Source organism: Mirounga leonina, unplaced genomic scaffold (genome assembly GCF_011800145.1).
Source record: "Mirounga leonina isolate KUSES-001 unplaced genomic scaffold, KU_Mleo_1.0 Mir_82, whole genome shotgun sequence".
In the NCBI taxonomy this organism is placed as follows: Eukaryota; Metazoa; Chordata; class Mammalia; order Carnivora; family Phocidae; genus Mirounga; species Mirounga leonina.
Genome location: NW_023270825.1, coordinates 2,046,018 through 2,062,243, shown reverse-complemented (window position 1 = coordinate 2,062,243; position 16,226 = coordinate 2,046,018). Strand labels below are relative to the sequence as shown.

Genomic DNA, 16,226 nt, shown 5'->3' with positions numbered 1-16,226 from the left:
CTCTGTTTGTCTGGGACAAGCAGAGGGCTTTTGTTTTGCTCTCTTCAGGCTCCACTTCCTCCCTCCGCGGAGAGACTACTAAGGAGCTCTGAGCCCAAGTACCACCAGCTGGCGGGGGAGGGGGGAGGGGGGCGGCTCAGCAGGCTAGGGAGGGAGGTCCACGTGTCCACGTGTCTCGCCTTCCACCCTGCAGTCGTCACTGAACTCCTAGGTCAGGCCACCAGGCCTTTGCCCACGCAACCCCCCCGTCCGCCACTCAGCGCCTTCTGCCCCTTGGGGCCCCTCCACCAGGGCTCCCCCATCTCTCACAGCCAGGCCACCAGCCCCTCTCACCCCACCACACGCCTGTGCGCATGCATGCGCGTGCACACACACACACACACAGAGCAAATACACACACGCACGGGCCAGGCATCATGGGATCCGGGAGAAGCTGGATTCAGTGGCGGGGTGCAAGGAGCATTGCCTCGAGCCTCCCCCCATGACCAAGGCCCCCCCAGGCCAGGGGCCTAGCTGCCTGCCCCTCTCTCAGGGCTGCCTCCTAACACCTCAAGCTCCCTCACCTTCCTGCACCCCCCACCCCTGAAGCCTGCTTGCCTGCCTGCTGGGGGTGGGCACACCTAGATACCCCCCACCAGCCCGAGCCCCCCCACAGCTGCCCCAGGCCCAGCATGGCGTTTGGGGTGAGGTCTGCGCCTCACCCGGTGCTGTCACTCCCCGGGAGCCAAGCCAGGGGACGGCCCCTCCCCCACGCCATCCACTTTCCTAGGAGGAAGGCCAGGCTTGGCCTAGGCTGAGCTGGGCCCCTTGGGGTCTCTTTTAGGCTGAGAGCTCGGGACAAAGAGGCAGCTGCTGGCAGGGTGGGGTGGGGGGGCCACGGCCTTTGTGCGCGTCCGGCCCCTCCTGGTGACCTCACTGCCGGCCAGAGAAGGGCCCTTTCTTCCCAAAGGCGGCCGTTGGGAATCCGCCTGGGGACAAAGCCGCTGCCTGGCTGGGAACAAGTGAGTGGACGGCCCCCCTCATGGCATAAATTAGGGGGCCTGAGGTGGGGGAGGGGAGGGCAGCTGCAGCGGGCGCCCGGGCGGGGCACACCCATTCGCGTGTGCAAACGCACAGACGGACACCCCCAGCCCCCACTCACACACCGGTGCGCAAGGGCTGCCCCCTCCAAGCCTTGTTTGCTCATCCCTGCCGTGGTGGGCGCGCTGGCCCGGGGACACAGAGAGCATCTGCTGGATGAAGGAGTGAGGATGTCTGCTGGGCGGGGACTCCGGTCCCCAGGGGGAGCTGGGACACACAGGGCGCAGGGCGGGGGCCGAGCCTGCACGTGCACCCCCAGGGCCGCCCCTCGGCCTTCCAGCTCACCAGGCGAGGTCAGGAAAACATTGGGTTTTAGAGGAGTGCTGTCGAAGGACACCCACCCCCTGTGGGTCCAGGGGCTTCCCGTCCGCAGGGCCCCTGCTGCTCCACAAAGTACCCTCACGGCCTTACTGGCCCTCAGCCCTCCCTGCCCAGGGCACGGCCCCCGCCCCAAAGATGACTGCTGGGTGAGGCCTGCGGGCCGGGGTGGGGCAGGGTGGCCAACGACAGCGGGGCCATGTGGCCGCCACAGGCCTCAGCCAGCATGGGTCACCCCGTCCCTCCGGCTGCCCCACGAATGCATCAGGTCTCCTCCGGCGGCTTGCTCAGCCTCCCTGGGCGTTGGAAACACTTGTCCCCGTCCCCACAGCTCCAGGCCAGGCAGGCTTCCTGCCGGTGGAGGCCGGGGGTATGGAGCTGGCCCTGGACGGTCAGCTTGGGTCCCGGAGGCAGGTACAGGTGCTGTCAGGCCGGGGGGCGGGGGGGGGGGGGTCCTCCCGCAAAGGATGGCAGCCCTCCCCCCTGCCCCGCCTGCCGTGAGTGCAGTCTGGCCCCCATGTCCTGATGACGGACATCTTGCCCACACGTGGCCGGAGCGCAGTGGACGTGAGCTCTTGGGGACTCCAGCGCAGCGGCTCGGCAGCCTTGGGTGGCGTGCATGTGTGTGCACGTGTGCGCCGTGCTGTGTGCGTGTGACACGGTGGGACAGACACATTCTGCCGTGGCCCCCGGCAGACGGTGGGTCGGCCAGGGGCCTGGGGGCGGGGCTCGGAGACTGGGAGCAGCGCCTGACTGGGGCCGGGCGGGCTGGAGAGGGAGGGGCCCAGGAGGCAGGCGCTACAGCACCATGGTAACCGCACAAAACGCTGGCCTACTTACCCCCCCCCCGCCCCCGCGGCGCCGGCATGCTGCTCCAGGAGAGGGTGCAGGGCTTTCAGGCATGGCGGGGGCTGGGGGGGTGCACACTCTGGCCTTTGGGGGCCCCCTCCTGGCCTGCCACCCACCCAGGGGTGCTGGGCCCAGCCTGTGGGTACTCAGTCTCCTGTTGCACAGAGGGGAGAGATGGGGTGCAGAAGTGTCCAGCACCCAGTCGGTGCTCAGCCACACAAGTCCCCTCCCTGTCTCCTGGTGGCCTGTGGCCTCAGGGGTTGCTAAAGACCTTTGGAGTCCCCCCCGAAATCTCGGGGCTCTCCTTGGTGCCGCGGTGCCAGCAAGATGCAAAGTTCTCTGGATCCCAGTGTGGGAGGGGGCAGCCGGGAGCACTGCGGACAGAGCTCTGACTGCGCATGCGCCCCTCACGGGACGGGACCCACAGGAGGGCCGGGTCCCTCCACCAGCTCAGACAGCTTCTCAGCGTCTGTCATCGGGACATGGGGGCCAGACTGCACTCACGGCAGGCGGGGCAGGGGGGAGGGCTGCCATCCTTTGCGGGAGGACCCCCCCCCCCCGCCCCCGGGCCTGACAGCACCTGTACCTGCCTCCGGGACCCAAGCTGACCGTCCAGGGCCAGCTCCATACCCACTGCCTCCACCGGCAGGAAGCCTGCCTGGCCTGGAGCTGTGGGGACGGGGACAAGTGTTTCCAACGCCCAGGGAGGCTGAGCAAGCCGCCGGAGGAGACCTGATGCATTCGTGGGGCAGCCGGAGGGACGGGGTGACCCATGCTGGCTGAGGCCTGTGGCGGCCACATGGCCCCGCTGTCGTTGGCCACCCTGCCCCACCCCGGCCCGCAGGCCTCACCCAGCAGTCATCTTTGGGGCGGGGGCCGTGCCCTGGGCAGGGAGGGCTGAGGGCCAGTAAGGCCGTGAGGGTACTTTGTGGAGCAGCAGGGGCCCTGCGGACGGGAAGCCCCTGGCCCCACAGGGGGTGGGGAGGAGAGGAGGGGGCCCTGCTGGCCTAGGACTTAGGGGACACACTGGTCTAAAGGGAGGACGTGAGTGGCACTGAGTTAAGATGAAGTCCACCTCCGGGACGCATTGGGACCTGCTGGGCTCCTTCGCACACGACGGCTGCTGCCACCCCAGGGCTCCACGTGGGCCCCCTTCACAGACAGTGGCCCAGAGACTCACTGATGGGTAGGCGCCTTGGCCAAGGCCTCGGGCTATCTCCGGGGCCAGGGGAGCACAGAGAGGCCCTGGGGCCCTGGGCAGCCCGACCGGACTCCCACTGTCAGCTGATGTCGAAGGGTGGAGTCTGGGCATCGGGGGAGGGAGCCAGGGTCCCTGAACCTGTGCAGGACCCCACTGAGGGTGGGCAGGGACAGAGGCCCGGCTGGGGGCAGGGCAGGGCGGTGGCTGCTGAGAGGCCCCAGAAAGCTTCCTTGGGCAGGGGCCTGGTGAGGGGTGGCAGAGGGGGGCTTCATGGAGGGGCAGGTGGATGGGCTGGAGCCAGGGCGCTGGGGCAGGACGGGAGTCATTGGACGTCAGGGGAGGAGGCGGGAAGAGGGCCTTCCTTGCTCCTGGGGCAGAACTAATGGCAAGGAGGCTTCCCTTGTGCTGAGGTCACGGCCACGGTTGAGGCCACACTGGAGGCCAGGAGTTAAGGTTCCCCCAGCCCCCAGCTGTACCCTGACTCCAGGGGAGCAAATGAGGCTGCTGGGGCTGGTGCCATCACCCCCCACCCCCTGCCCCTCCCCTCCCCGGCTGCTGTGGGCGGCACGAAACCAGCCTCCAGAGGTCTGCCTTGCTTGCTGACAGGTGATCTTCGCGTGCTTCACCATCACTTGTGCTGTCCTGCTTGCCCCTGACCCCACAGTGCAGCGTGGGGGCCCTGTCAGCCTGGGGACAGCCCTGGGAGGCCTGCTGGGGGAAACTGAGGCCCAGAGAAGAACAGAGGATGACAGGGCTCCTTAAGCCACAAAAGCACAAGGGGGAGGCCCAGGAAGGGTGAGGACCAGCCTTCCGTTCTCACAGCAGCCCTTCCTGACCCTGAGGGTCCAGACCCCAGCCCAGGCACACCTATGTGCTTCTTCCTTCTTTTCAGCTTTCCTTGACTTTCTCCATCCTGCTGCCCTAGGGCCCCAAACGCGAGCTGTAGTGGGGCCCGAGGACAGAGGAGGGGGCGGAGATTACCCAGCCGCCAGTGGGTGTCCGTCCAAGGCCAGAGCACCACAGAGCCCCAAGGGGCCAGCACATGGGGCTGGGGTCAGGAAGGTCGAGCTGGAGTTACCCAGGATGGGGGACCAGCCTGCGGGGAGACGTGGACAGATAGGCAGCGTGGGCTCCCCTCCTGCCAGGCGGTGGGGGCTCCCCCCGACGGTGGGGGCCACGTGGGGCCTGAGGCGGTCCGCCAGACCCCAACTCCGAGGGGCGCGTCAGAAGCTGCGAGAACCGCAGGGCTCGGCGCGGACTTCCCGCCGTGGTACATGGTCGTGGCGTTGACGGGTCACGGAGCCCCCACGGGCAACCAACTGGGGGCAGGAGCCGCGGCCACCTGTCCACCAGCGCGAGGGCAGGTGCGCTCGGCGGGGACCCAGGAGCGACAGCTGCGCGGCCGGCGGGCTGCTCGCTTCCCGCCGCTCCCTCCACCCTGGGAGGCCCCGGGTTCCGGAGGCCGGGTCGCGGGCGCCGCCTGGCGGCCGCTATCGCAGCCACAACACACGACCAGTTCGTGAGACCTCCAAGGTCAAGGGGGCCCCGTGCCAAGCAGGCGCGGGAGCAGGGAGGGCCGGACTGTGCGGAGGGCCCGGGGCTTGGAGGGGATGGGGGTGGCGGAGGGTTTGGTTGGGTCCTCCTTCTCCTCCAGAGATCTCACCGGGAGGGGTCCCCTGGGGCTGCGTCCCAAGCCTGCCGGCGCTCAGGCCTAGCGTCTGGAGAGACACCCATGGGATGAGTCACTGTGGCAGGCTTGGAGCTGCGGTGGGTTGGGCCTAGGGGAAAGCGCGCCGTCCCAGAGGGCCCCTGTACTGCTGTATCATACCTGGCTCTCTGTTCTTGGGGATTTTCTGATCCGGAGGCAATCCTGTTGCCCAAGGCGCCCACAGCTCCCCCCACAGCCAACAAGGCGCCCTGGGGTCCTGCCCTGCAGACTTTCACCTGACCTCCCACGCGCAGCACCTCAGGGCCTTTGCCTGGGCGGTCGGTCCGCCTGCACACTCTCCCCCAGATCCCGTATGACCCCTGCTCTCAGGGCTGCCCCAATAGCCATGTTGGTCCCAGGATACCTTCCTTTCTTTTGAAAGCACGGGCGGGGTGGGGAGAGCGGGCAGCTGGGTGTCCCAGGGAAAGTAAGGCGTCCAGAGCCAGGAGCTGAGGGCGGCTGGGAGTGCCCTGGGCCTGCCTCAGCAGGCCTGCAGGGAGGGAAGCGTGAGGAGGCCAGCGAGGGTGCCCACGCGAGACCTCAGGGTGAGGGCCGGCTGACGGCGCCTCGCTGCCCCAGGCCCAAGGGATGCACTGACCCCTGTGGCCGCTGCATCTTTGCACCTTTAATAACCAGCTCCTTTTGTTAGTGAGCTAGACCGGGCGAGTTCTCCACTTGCCTGCTCGAGTGACTCTGTCCCCACGCCGAGGGGCGGCTCAGGCAGGCCAGACCCCTGGGAGCCCCCACCCCTGGGGCCGCCCTCACCGCCCCACCCCAAATCCTCTCCCTGGGTCCCTCACTCCGCCTGCTACTCTTACGGCGCCCTCCCCCCTGGGCCCCCTGCCCTGGTCCCATTGCGCCCAGTCCAGCGCCCACCCCTGCCACCAGTGGGGGGGCGGGTAGCACTCAGCAAATCACCCAGTCCTGAAAGACCCAGCGGCTCCCGCGGCTCCCTGGGGGCCTGCCATCCAGTGGCTCCGTCCTTGCTCCGCCCCTGCTCCCTGCCCAGCTCCGCAGGCCCTCAGGTATGCCTGGCACCGGGCTCTGGGCCTCCATCCCTGCCGCTCCCTCACCTGGGAGGCCTTCCCAGCCTGAGGGGCTTGGTGTCAAAGGTGTGCCCCTCGAGGGGCGTTCTCTGACTCCCCCACCAAGGGCACACGTGCGGGGCACACACTCACCCTGCCCCTGACCTGTGTGCTCCATGCCCTTGTCTGCCTTCTCCCCAGACACGGGGACACTCCTGGGGCTGGGGCTGCCGACCCCCCGGGTCCCCAGGACAGGGGCCCATGAAAGTGTGCTGCACGAATGCAGGAGGCCATCCCTGACTCAGGACATCATCCCGTCCCCCCGCTCTTCTGCCAGCCCCGGTGGTGCTGTTTCCAGTCATTCACTCACTCGACAAACATTTATTTGGTTGGGCCAGGTGATGTTCTAGGGACTGACGATACTGCCAGGAGGAACCAGTTTCGTGATCTCGGGGTCAGTGTGGAGACAAGGGTGACCGGCCAGGTGTTGTGGCTTCAGGCCGAGGGATTCTCCACTGGGCCCACCAGGCTGGACCGCCACTGGGCTCCTGGCAGGTGGCACGTGCGGTCAGTTCCCGCTGCCCCTGGGGGTTCGCTGGGCTCAGTCTGCAGCCTGGGGTGTCTACTGGCCACTCAGCGGTCCGACCGGACGTGCCAAGGATCGGGGACAGCAGCCCAGGAGCCGATCCTTTCTGCAGGGCCGGCCACCAGGGGTTCGCAGGGCTGCCTGTGACCAGGCATGAGATGGGAGCAATTCCATTCTTTGCCCTCCCCAGGAAAACAGAGCAACCCAGGATGGTGAGAGAGAAGGGTGGCCTGCACCCAGACCTCAGGGGTCCTGGCGGGACCCTCCATGCCCGTTTCCACCCTGTGAGCTCTGGTGCAGTGGCCCTCTTGGCAGAAGGTTCCTGCCTCTGCCTGACACACTGGGCCTTGGGCACCTTGCTGTCCAGCCCCCGACCTGGCCAGGAAGATGACATGACCAAGGAGGCCACAGTGTGCTCCCCCCCGGGGGGGCTCCCCTGTGTGAGGGCTGCCTGTGTCCCTTCGGCTCCTCACCTGGCTAGGTGCTCAGCCGAGGGCAGTTGGTCAGAGGCAGGGCTGGCGATACACCAGCCTGGCTGGGCATCTCACCACACGGGCCTTGGTCTGGGGCACTCTTGACCCTGCCCAGGGGGATGAGGTGGCTATAGGGCGAGTTCCTGACCATGACACCAGAATCCCAGCTTCAGGTGCAGTAGACCATAGTTCTTTGAATCCTGATGAGCAGAAAAGCAGCTGGTTTTATTTTTATTTAAGATTTTATTTTATTTTTTTTAAGTGTTAAGTAGGTTCCATGCCCAACGTGGGGCTCAAACTCATGACTCCGAGAACAAGAGTTGCATCCTCTACCGACTGAGCCCACCAGGCATCCCAAGGCAGCTGATTTTGAACACTTCATGGAGCTATCTGAAATCTGAGACTTTCCATTCATGTATTCAGCAAGTTCTTGAATATGTATTATGCAGCAGGAGCTGAGAACACTACTTCCCAAGAAGAGTTCATTGAAAGGACGTGGTGAGTCTGGAAGGCAGTGTGGGGTGGCCTGGCGAGGGGTGACAAGTGAGCCAGAGGCCAGGGAGCTGTGGGAGGAAGGGCAGGTGTAGAGGCCATGCCCGCAGTCTGGCCAGGTAGGAAGGTGATGGGACCACTCAGCTCTGTGTCCCAGGCCCCTGGAGGACCAGGACGGCGACACTCATGTCAGCATGAAGGCTGGCCATGTTCGCTTGGGAAACAGGCTACAGGGAAATGGCTCAAGAGTTTAAAGATTTTACTTATTTTGAGAAAGCGCGTGAGCAGGGCAAGGGGCAGAGGGAGAGAGAGGGAGTCTCAAGCAGACTCCGTGCTGAGCGCAGACCCAGACGCGGGGCTCAATCCCATGACCCTGAGATCATGACTTGAGATGAAACCAAGGGTCAGATGCTCAACCAACTAGGCCACCCAAGCACCCCCAGAATGGCTCGAGTTTATTGTATAAATGAAATGTTGTGACCACGCAGTGAAGACAAAATGTGGAGGCAGGCAGTGCTCCTCAAACTGGGAGCCACGGCCTCCTGGCAGCTCAGGAAGGTGTACGGATCCAAAGAGGAGAAATATTAACTTCACTTTGAGGATTAAGTAGGAAGGAGGTATTTTTCCAGTTATAATTCACAATGAAGAGACATGAGGACAGAGTAAGACGCTGGTTTAAGACAGTATTTCTTATGAAATTTTCCCACTAAAAGGGATGCAGGGCAGGGGACGGGGCACCTGGCTGGCTCAGTCAGTAGAGCAAGCCACTCTTGATCTCGGGGTTGTCGTTTGAACCCCATGTTGGGTATAGAGATTACTTAAAAATAAAATCTTAGAAAAAGGGGAGGGGTGCCTGGGTGGCTCAGTTGTTGAGCGTCTGCCTTCGGCTCAGGTCATGATCCCAGGGTCCTGGGTTTGAGCCCCGCATCGGGCTCCCTGCTCAGCAGGGAGTCTGCTTCTCCCTCTCACACTCCCCCTTCTTGTGTTCCCTCTCTCTCTGTCAAATAAATAAAATCTTAAAAAAAAAAAAAAAACAGGGTTTATTGACATTTGGAGCCCAATGTGGTGTGCATTAGCTAGCATCCGCCTCAACCTTTGGTGCTAAAGGCCCATGTTGCGGAAAGGTGCTGAAGCTCGGCAGAAGAGCTGAAATTTTGGGCCCCAGCCTGAGCTCTCAACTGCTGGGCCTGAGTTCTCAGCTGCTCCCCCAGGTGGGCCATCATGAGCTCCTGGGCTGCGCACAGTGTGCTCAGGAGCCCTGCAGGTAGGACCTGCCCTCCAGGTAAACTGGGGCGGGAGTTCTGCTGAGTTGGCGCTGTCCCGGATAGTGTCTGCCTTTCCTATGTGCCCTGTGACCTAGGGCATTTCCTTGAGCAAGTGATCAGCCGAAGGTCTGAATCATCTATGAAACAGAATACTAAACCTACCTTGGAACACTTCTGAGAATTAAGTGTGTGTATAACATGCTTCACACAGGGCCTGGCACATTGGTTCAGTCAGTCAGAGATGGTTTTGAAAATGAAGCATTTACATTATAGCAGAAGTGGGGGCACCTGGGTGGCTCAGGCGGCTAAGTGTCCAACTCTTGATCTCAGCTCAGGTCTTCACTGAGCTTGGCGGAGAGTCTGCTTGGAAGATTCTCCCTCTGCCCCTACCCCACCTCGCTCTCTCTCTCAAATCAGTCAGTCACAGCAGAAGCCACCATCCGACACACCTTGACCACCTCAGAGTGGTAACCTCAGAGTTGCATCCAAGGGCCCAATCTGGGCCTTGCTTGCACTCCAGCTGGTGCATTTGCATGCCAGGGCCTCACCCCAGCCCCCTCCGGGGTTCCTCCTGTCCAGTGCCATTAGGGACCCCTAAGCCCCCTACCTCAGCCTCCCTGGCCCATGACATCCCCTGGCCTCACCAGTGCACACTAAGCACCCTCCCAGCTCCTGATGCCCAGGCATTTATGCCAGAGACAGATCTGGAGCGCCCAGCACAGCATGTCCTCTACCACCTTAACCAGACTGTGGTTTCTTTGGGGCCACATGGTGTGATGGATATTTTCCGACCATTAGCACAGTCATGAGGCATGCAGTAGGAGCTTGACAACACTGGTTCTAATGTCCACAAGGAATCAAAGCCTAATGTGGTATACAGTGCATCTCTGTGTGGCAGAGGATTTATTAAAAAATTTCCAGTTTCCCCCAAAGTATTCTTTTTTAACCTGTACAATTTGTTTCTTTTCACTTCTGGGCCTAGGGCACATTTGCATGGCTGAGCATGTGGGTCACGTGGAAGACATTCGCAGGAAGAGAGGACAGCAGAAATGTGCTCGTAGAAGGCTAGAAGCAGAACAGACAAGGTCCTGTTTTCATGTAACAGGTGTACAATGGGCACGGAAACTGCCCAAGTGAGTGGGACTCGTCCTCGCTAGAGGCGGAACAGGGAGGTGACCGAGGGCTCAGGAGCCCTGGAAGGACTAACTGGTCAGAAATACCAGCTCTCTGCTAATGAGAAGATGATCTTCAATAGCACACCTTAACTCAAGCCTTTTCTCCGGGGAGAGGAGCTTCCCAGACTTTCCCCTCTGCTACAGGTAAGGTCACCTCCTGTGTGCACAGGCCCAGGGGCAGACGGGAGACCATATCTCCCCTGGGCCATTCTCTGGTCCCCACACTTCTGGGTTTGCTTACATGGAACGGTTACCCCTTCACCTGCCACGGGACCCTGGTCTGTGTTCACCTGGCCACCTCCTTAGGTCATTACCACCAACTGGACCTACAAAGCCCACCTTCCCCATGCCGGGCCCACTCTGCCAAGACATCATTCCTCACCCGGGTTGGACAGTATATGAAGGTGAATCAGAACAGAACTCACAGCTCAGACTCACATCCTTTCTCCACTGCAAAAATAAGCTAAGAGATTTTTATTGCATTAATAATTAAGGGTATACTAATATCTCAAAATACTGAATTATTTCAGACATACGATTACAATAGTCATACAATGAATAGAGTGGGGACAGGAACCAACACACTGGAGGAACACATCTGTATTGTACATCAAAATCAATGGCAAATATTTCTCCAATTATTCTTAGAAAAATACTAGACATGTTAGAAGCTGAAAAGCTTTGCTTAAAAATAACCTGTACATCCAGGATAAGCTTAGACCTTCAAAAACCAGATAAAAAATGGCAAAGTAAAACAAATGAGCAACACTGGTTAAGCATCTCGCACATACGAACTTGTATCACATACACTATACCAAGGCATTGTAGCAAAACAAAGCATCCCACTGTACTTAGGAGACTTATTCACTACGTTACTTTTCATAACTACTTCATTAGAGGTCGACTGACTTTAGTCTAATTTGGGTAAAGGCTGACCTGAAAGCAAAGCTGTCTGCATGTGAGGTAAAGAAAGCAAACATTCCCAGCCAGTTTTTGCATGAACATGGATTATACCGTTTAATGCAGACCCAAGGCCAAACATTTTTTTGGGGGTAGGTTTTACTTCCATTACAGGTTCTCTTCACGTAAGATCATAAAAATACAATACAGTGTCATGAGCCCAATTTAAAGTTACATGAGGCAGCTCCTATGAACACAGCTCCCAACCGGGGACAAGAAAAGCTAAATCCCATGTCACTAGGGTTCCTTATGGGAAAGTCATCAGGTGCAAGGAACTAGGACAGGTTGGACAGGAGACGCCACGCCTTAAGTCACTTGAGGATGATCTGATCATCTCGATGACCAAAAAGAACCCACGCGAGAAATCCGCAACGGCTCTTGAGACTTCCCTCCACTTACAGGCAGCGCTCAGAGCTGAGCGGCACGAGCCATCTCTAGAAAAGCTACAGAACACCTTGTTTGAAATGAACAGTACAGGCAGGTCCCTTTTGGAAGAACAATGGATACTTTTAAAGGAAATGCTGACATTTAACCTTCAAATCTGACATTGAAAATGATGTAGAGCCTGGGGCAGGACATGCCTCAAGTGCTTGAGAGGAAGCCTTGATTTCCCAGGGGGGTAAACTGAGGCAGCACTTCAGTTTAAAAACTCCTTTTAAGAGCATCTGAAAATGATGATACAGAATAGCAGTCCTAAAAGGACTTCGGCCAAAATGAGCTCCCAGTGACCTGCCCTGGGACCTGCCGGCACCAGGGGCTGGATGCGCACCCAGGAGGGGCTCAAGGCCCAAGGACGCAAATGCCTTTCGACTCGGGCAATGCTGAGACAAAGCAGAAGTCTCTTGAGGGCCACACTTTTATCATCTCTTCGGTATTTAGGGCTATTCCCTTATCCCTTATTTTTAGCTGCCTACATAGTCACCAAATCATTATCTCTGAAAGAACATTACAGACTACCAGAGTCCAAAGCCATACTCTAGTAGGGTTATTGTGTGAAAGGTGACAACAGAAAGTCTGTTCGTCATCATGCTGGGGCCAACACGTTATCAAGGCACTTCAGAACTTGGGGAAATTCTTTTGTTCCCATCAACTGGCAGCCATAGAACTGGACCCTCAGGAAGCACGTACAGAAATCTGTATACCCTTTAGCAGAAGGAAAACCACCACGCACAGACAGAGCTTACTGGCTCTTTCTGGCCCTAGAGACACCTCCACGTGCCAGGGACGTGAGCTACGGAGCCCGGCAGATGCTTAGAGCTGCTTTCACTGCTCAGTCCCAGCGTGCGAGGTGTTCAGACGCTAGGAGCAGCTCACCTCCTCGGACAAGCGAGCAAGGTCTGGTCCTGCAGAACCACTGGCGGATTCTGCTCGCCGCAGCCACAAAACGGCAGTGGGTGTGTGCAAGGAGTTTGTCCGTGATGCAGCCTTGAAAAAAAGCAGCCCGGGACATGCTACACTCAGACAAGTCCGCTTAGGTTTAGCACAACCTGACATCGGTAACTAATCTCCAGCTTTCATGATCTTGCCCCAGAGATGGGTATTTCCTTTTTTTTTTTTTTAAAAAAGATCTCCTAACTTCGCTTAAATGTTCCCATCCTTACTGATGACTACGGAAAATTGTAAATTCAGACTTTACAACAAAATCTTGAAGGTAATTAGTTGGTGTTTTATCCCTTCAGTGCAGCCTCAAAGGTTTTTTTGCTATTTTCATAATTTTCTGTTGCACATGAAAGTAAGATTTTCCCCTCTAAATGAAGAGTATGGGGGAAAATACAGACACCATTTTCCAAACAAAAATGCTTATGAAAAAAACAGAAAATCTGAAAACAAAAACACCCCTACCCTATTAACTTGGGTTGGACCAATCAGGCCTTAGAAACAAAGAAAAAAAAACCCAAACCCTTCTGCTTTAAGTAGCATAATAGAACATATCATTGTTTGCTTTTGTGTTTGGACCTTACTTCCACCTAACCAAAAATTTCCCCCTTTCTCATAATTGTTCTAGTATTTTACCAGGTTATGTCTGTATGTAGATCCCGAAAGATCTGCATTTCAATGCTTGCACAACCCACTTAAGAATGACAAAAGCTGCCCATTCCACTTTCTGATTTAAAAAAACCCCCCAAAACCACACCACAACATACAGATAATGATCCAAATGGAAAAGTTAACATGCTGTAATGACAGTTGTTTGGCAACATCAAAAACAGCAGAGATACTGAATATAATTTGCTTAAATCATAAAAATGGAGATTGAAATCTGCATGTATAAATCACATTTAGGCTCAACGAACTGAAAGCTCTCTATAAATACATAGAAGTATATATAAAGTGCAAAACAAGAAGTATCAACCGTGAGATGGGTAGTGTTTAGTACTCCCATTCATCGGATTTCAAGTCGAGATAGCTGAGGATGTTCTGGGCGAGCTTCACCGCCTGTTTCCTGGCAGCCTTACACTTCTCTTCTCCTTGTGGGTCGACAGCATCCAGGGCCAGCAGCTGCTTGGTGAGCAGCTCTTCCAGCCTGATGTAGTTCTTATCAGTTCGGTTCCCATCAAATGAAAGAACTTCCCCCTGGATCTCGGCCAAGTTTCCAAGGATGCTCCAGACCGCTTTATGGGACGGGTGCTCCTCACAAGCAAACGCCTTCCTCTTCTCCAGGGCCTCCTTCAAGTCAATGTAGGTTATCAGGGTTTGCACCTCAATCACCGCTCTTCTCCGAGCTTCCCGGATACAAGGGTTCTTCTCGAGACTGATCTCATCCAACTGTCCAATCAGACCCTGCAATTCTGTTTTGGAGCTCAGGTATAATTCAGGAGGATTTTGTGCTTGAAGAAGTTCATTTTTTATTTCTCTCATTCTCTTGAGGACCTTTTCTATTTTTAAAATAGAATGATTCTGTCCCAGGTCAAATGCATAAGTAGTATCTGCTTCCTCTTCCAAATCCAAATATTTCAATAATTTGTTGATATCTTCCACAACCTCCCGCCGATAATTTCTGATTTCCGTACGCCCGCACACATCCAGAGCATCCAGATCCGCAATCAGGCCCGAGAGCACACAGGATAAGTGCCTGCAAGTCTCATTATTATTGTTCACTCCCATCAGAAGTGCGATCAGAGTGCCCCTGGCCTTGTTCACCTCACACATCACCGAGTTGATTTTGGCCACTGAGGGATGCACATCCTCAGAAAGCGGCAGAGAAGGCTGCTTTTTCATGCAGTCTTCGATGATCTCTTGCACCGCACAGATTTTGGTTAAAGTGTGATACCTCGCTTTCCGCAAGGAGACCTTCCCTCCGGTTTTGACATGTGTCAGCCTCAGGATGATATCCTGGATGCCTTCTTCAAATTCATCAGTTACACAGTTGCCCCCACTATAAAATGGCACAATCTTCTCTTTCACCAGGGACTGGGCTTCTTTAAAGATGTTCTGTATTTCAATCCGGTGTGGGTGGTTTGCATTCTGCTCCAACTCTTTGAGAAGACGCTCTGTCTCTTGTGCCGCCCTCTTCCTCGCTTGCTGAATATCTCCTTTTCCTTCAGTATCTACAGAGTCTATTTCAAAAAGCTGTTTCGTTAGAAACCTCTCCAGTTTCTTGTAATTCTTGTCATCTGACAGACCACTGAAGCCAATTACTTGCTGTTCTATACTTTTTACTTCCTTTTGGATTTCCTGAAGCCTACTGATAGAAGGATGTTGGTTTCCCATATCCATACTTTTGTTGTGTTCGGTTTTACAAGCACTAAAAAAATGACAAGAAGGCCGAATTACACAAAGTCTCTACAGAAAGGTAATCGCATATTCATTTATTCTGAAATTCTCATTTTAAAAAGATACATTCAAGAAAAAGGGCCCATCATTACTGTGATCTAAACAACAGTCATACTCAAGTACACAGAGTGTGACTAATCCACTTTCCTGAAAATCACTTACACAAAGCAGTGATTAAGGAGACAGGAGGCTGCAGTGGGGAATGAGCTGGAGCTCTGAGCCTGTGGATTTCCAGTGTCCACAGCTGGAAGACAGTAGCATAGGTCTTTACACGTGCCGCCCGAGGTCAACTACCAGCTTGGCGACAGCACAAGTATCTTATGTAATATTAACACTGGCCCTGGTTGTTGGCAACAGTAGCTCGTTTAACCTTCAAAGGTAACAGTGCCATCCCAGCACCCCTCTGGCCCGAGAGCTGTACCTAGTTTCCAGAAAACGTAACTCTAAGTGAAACAAACCGCAGGGGATCCCAGTCACCCCCGAAAGTCCCGCTTCTGCGGTCCTCTCCACCCTTCACACGCTTCCTCAAAGCTACCCTGTTTCCCCCGGCCCCTCTGAGTACCTCGCGAATCTTCCCTCCGCAGGAAAGGAAAGGTGAACCGGCACTGTGTTAAAAGCACCGCCCGGCCTCTGGAGGGCCAGTACCTCCCCAGGCCCCATCATGCCCCCCCCCGCCCCCAAATGCGACAACTCTGAACAGTTCGCTCATTAGCCTCCCACTGAGAGTCCGAATGGCTTAACACGTTTGCCCCCCGTGCTCTTGAGTTTCCACCAGCCGGCTCACGGAGGAGGCCGGACGAGCAGCTGACACCAATCCTTGTGGGTGTCCGGGCCGGGAACGTGCCCCTGGAGGCGCTCGGAGGCAGCTGCCCGCTTCTCGCCCCTTCTCGCCCCTCCCCGCCGGCCCTTTACCCAGAAAGAGGTCTAGGCTGGTTGGGTCTTGGTTCCCCGGGGGTGAGGTGGCGAGGTGGAAGGTCAGCCCTTTACGGGGTGCGGCACCGGAGCTGGGCCCCTAGCTGCATCCCTCTCACCCCTGCCGGCTAGGTCTGAACCGGGCGGCCGGTGAAGGGGCCGGCGGTGGCGCGGCAGCTACTGGCCGCAGCGGCCGCTCCGGGCGTCTCGCCCGGCCCCCCGACGCGCCCGCCGGCCCTGACCTCACAATGGCCCGCGCGGGGAGGCGGCGCCCGCGCTCGGCCGCGCCGCCGAGCCCCCGGGCGGGGTTGGGAGCCCCGGGAGCAGGGCGCGCGGGCGCAGGGCCGCGCCGGCGCAGGGGCGGCTCGCGGGCCCTCCAGCCGCCGCTCGGCGCTCACCTGGGCCTCC

The 16,226-nt window shown here is 57.6% G+C and overlaps 1 protein-coding gene across 4 annotated transcripts; it reads right to left on the bottom strand.

The window, feature by feature from the left end:
- Positions 1-10,631: 10,631 nt before the first annotated feature.
- On the bottom strand, positions 10,632-16,127 carry BAG5 (BAG cochaperone 5). Of its 4 annotated transcripts, XM_034992867.1 has the most exons (3): positions 15,819-15,909; positions 15,069-15,150; positions 10,632-14,877 (listed from the first exon to the last, which is right to left on the bottom strand). In XM_034992867.1, the coding sequence occupies exon 3, from the start codon at positions 14,847-14,849 to the stop codon at positions 13,503-13,505; it is 1,347 nt and encodes a 448-aa protein (XP_034848758.1). In that variant the 5' UTR covers positions 14,850-14,877; positions 15,069-15,150; positions 15,819-15,909; the 3' UTR covers positions 10,632-13,502. The 4 variants fall into 4 exon arrangements, with proteins under 4 accessions (XP_034848758.1, XP_034848759.1, XP_034848757.1 ...); XM_034992868.1 differs by lacking the exons at positions 15,069-15,150; positions 15,819-15,909 and adding an exon at positions 16,061-16,127; XM_034992866.1 differs by lacking the exon at positions 15,069-15,150 and having other exon boundaries at positions 15,819-16,046.
- Positions 16,128-16,226: the final 99 nt, after the last annotated feature.

Coding starts and splice junctions, on each gene's coding strand:
- BAG5 (XM_034992868.1), bottom strand. CDS start 14,849: ATGGATATGGGAAACCAACATCCTTCTATCAGTAGGCTTCAGGAAATC.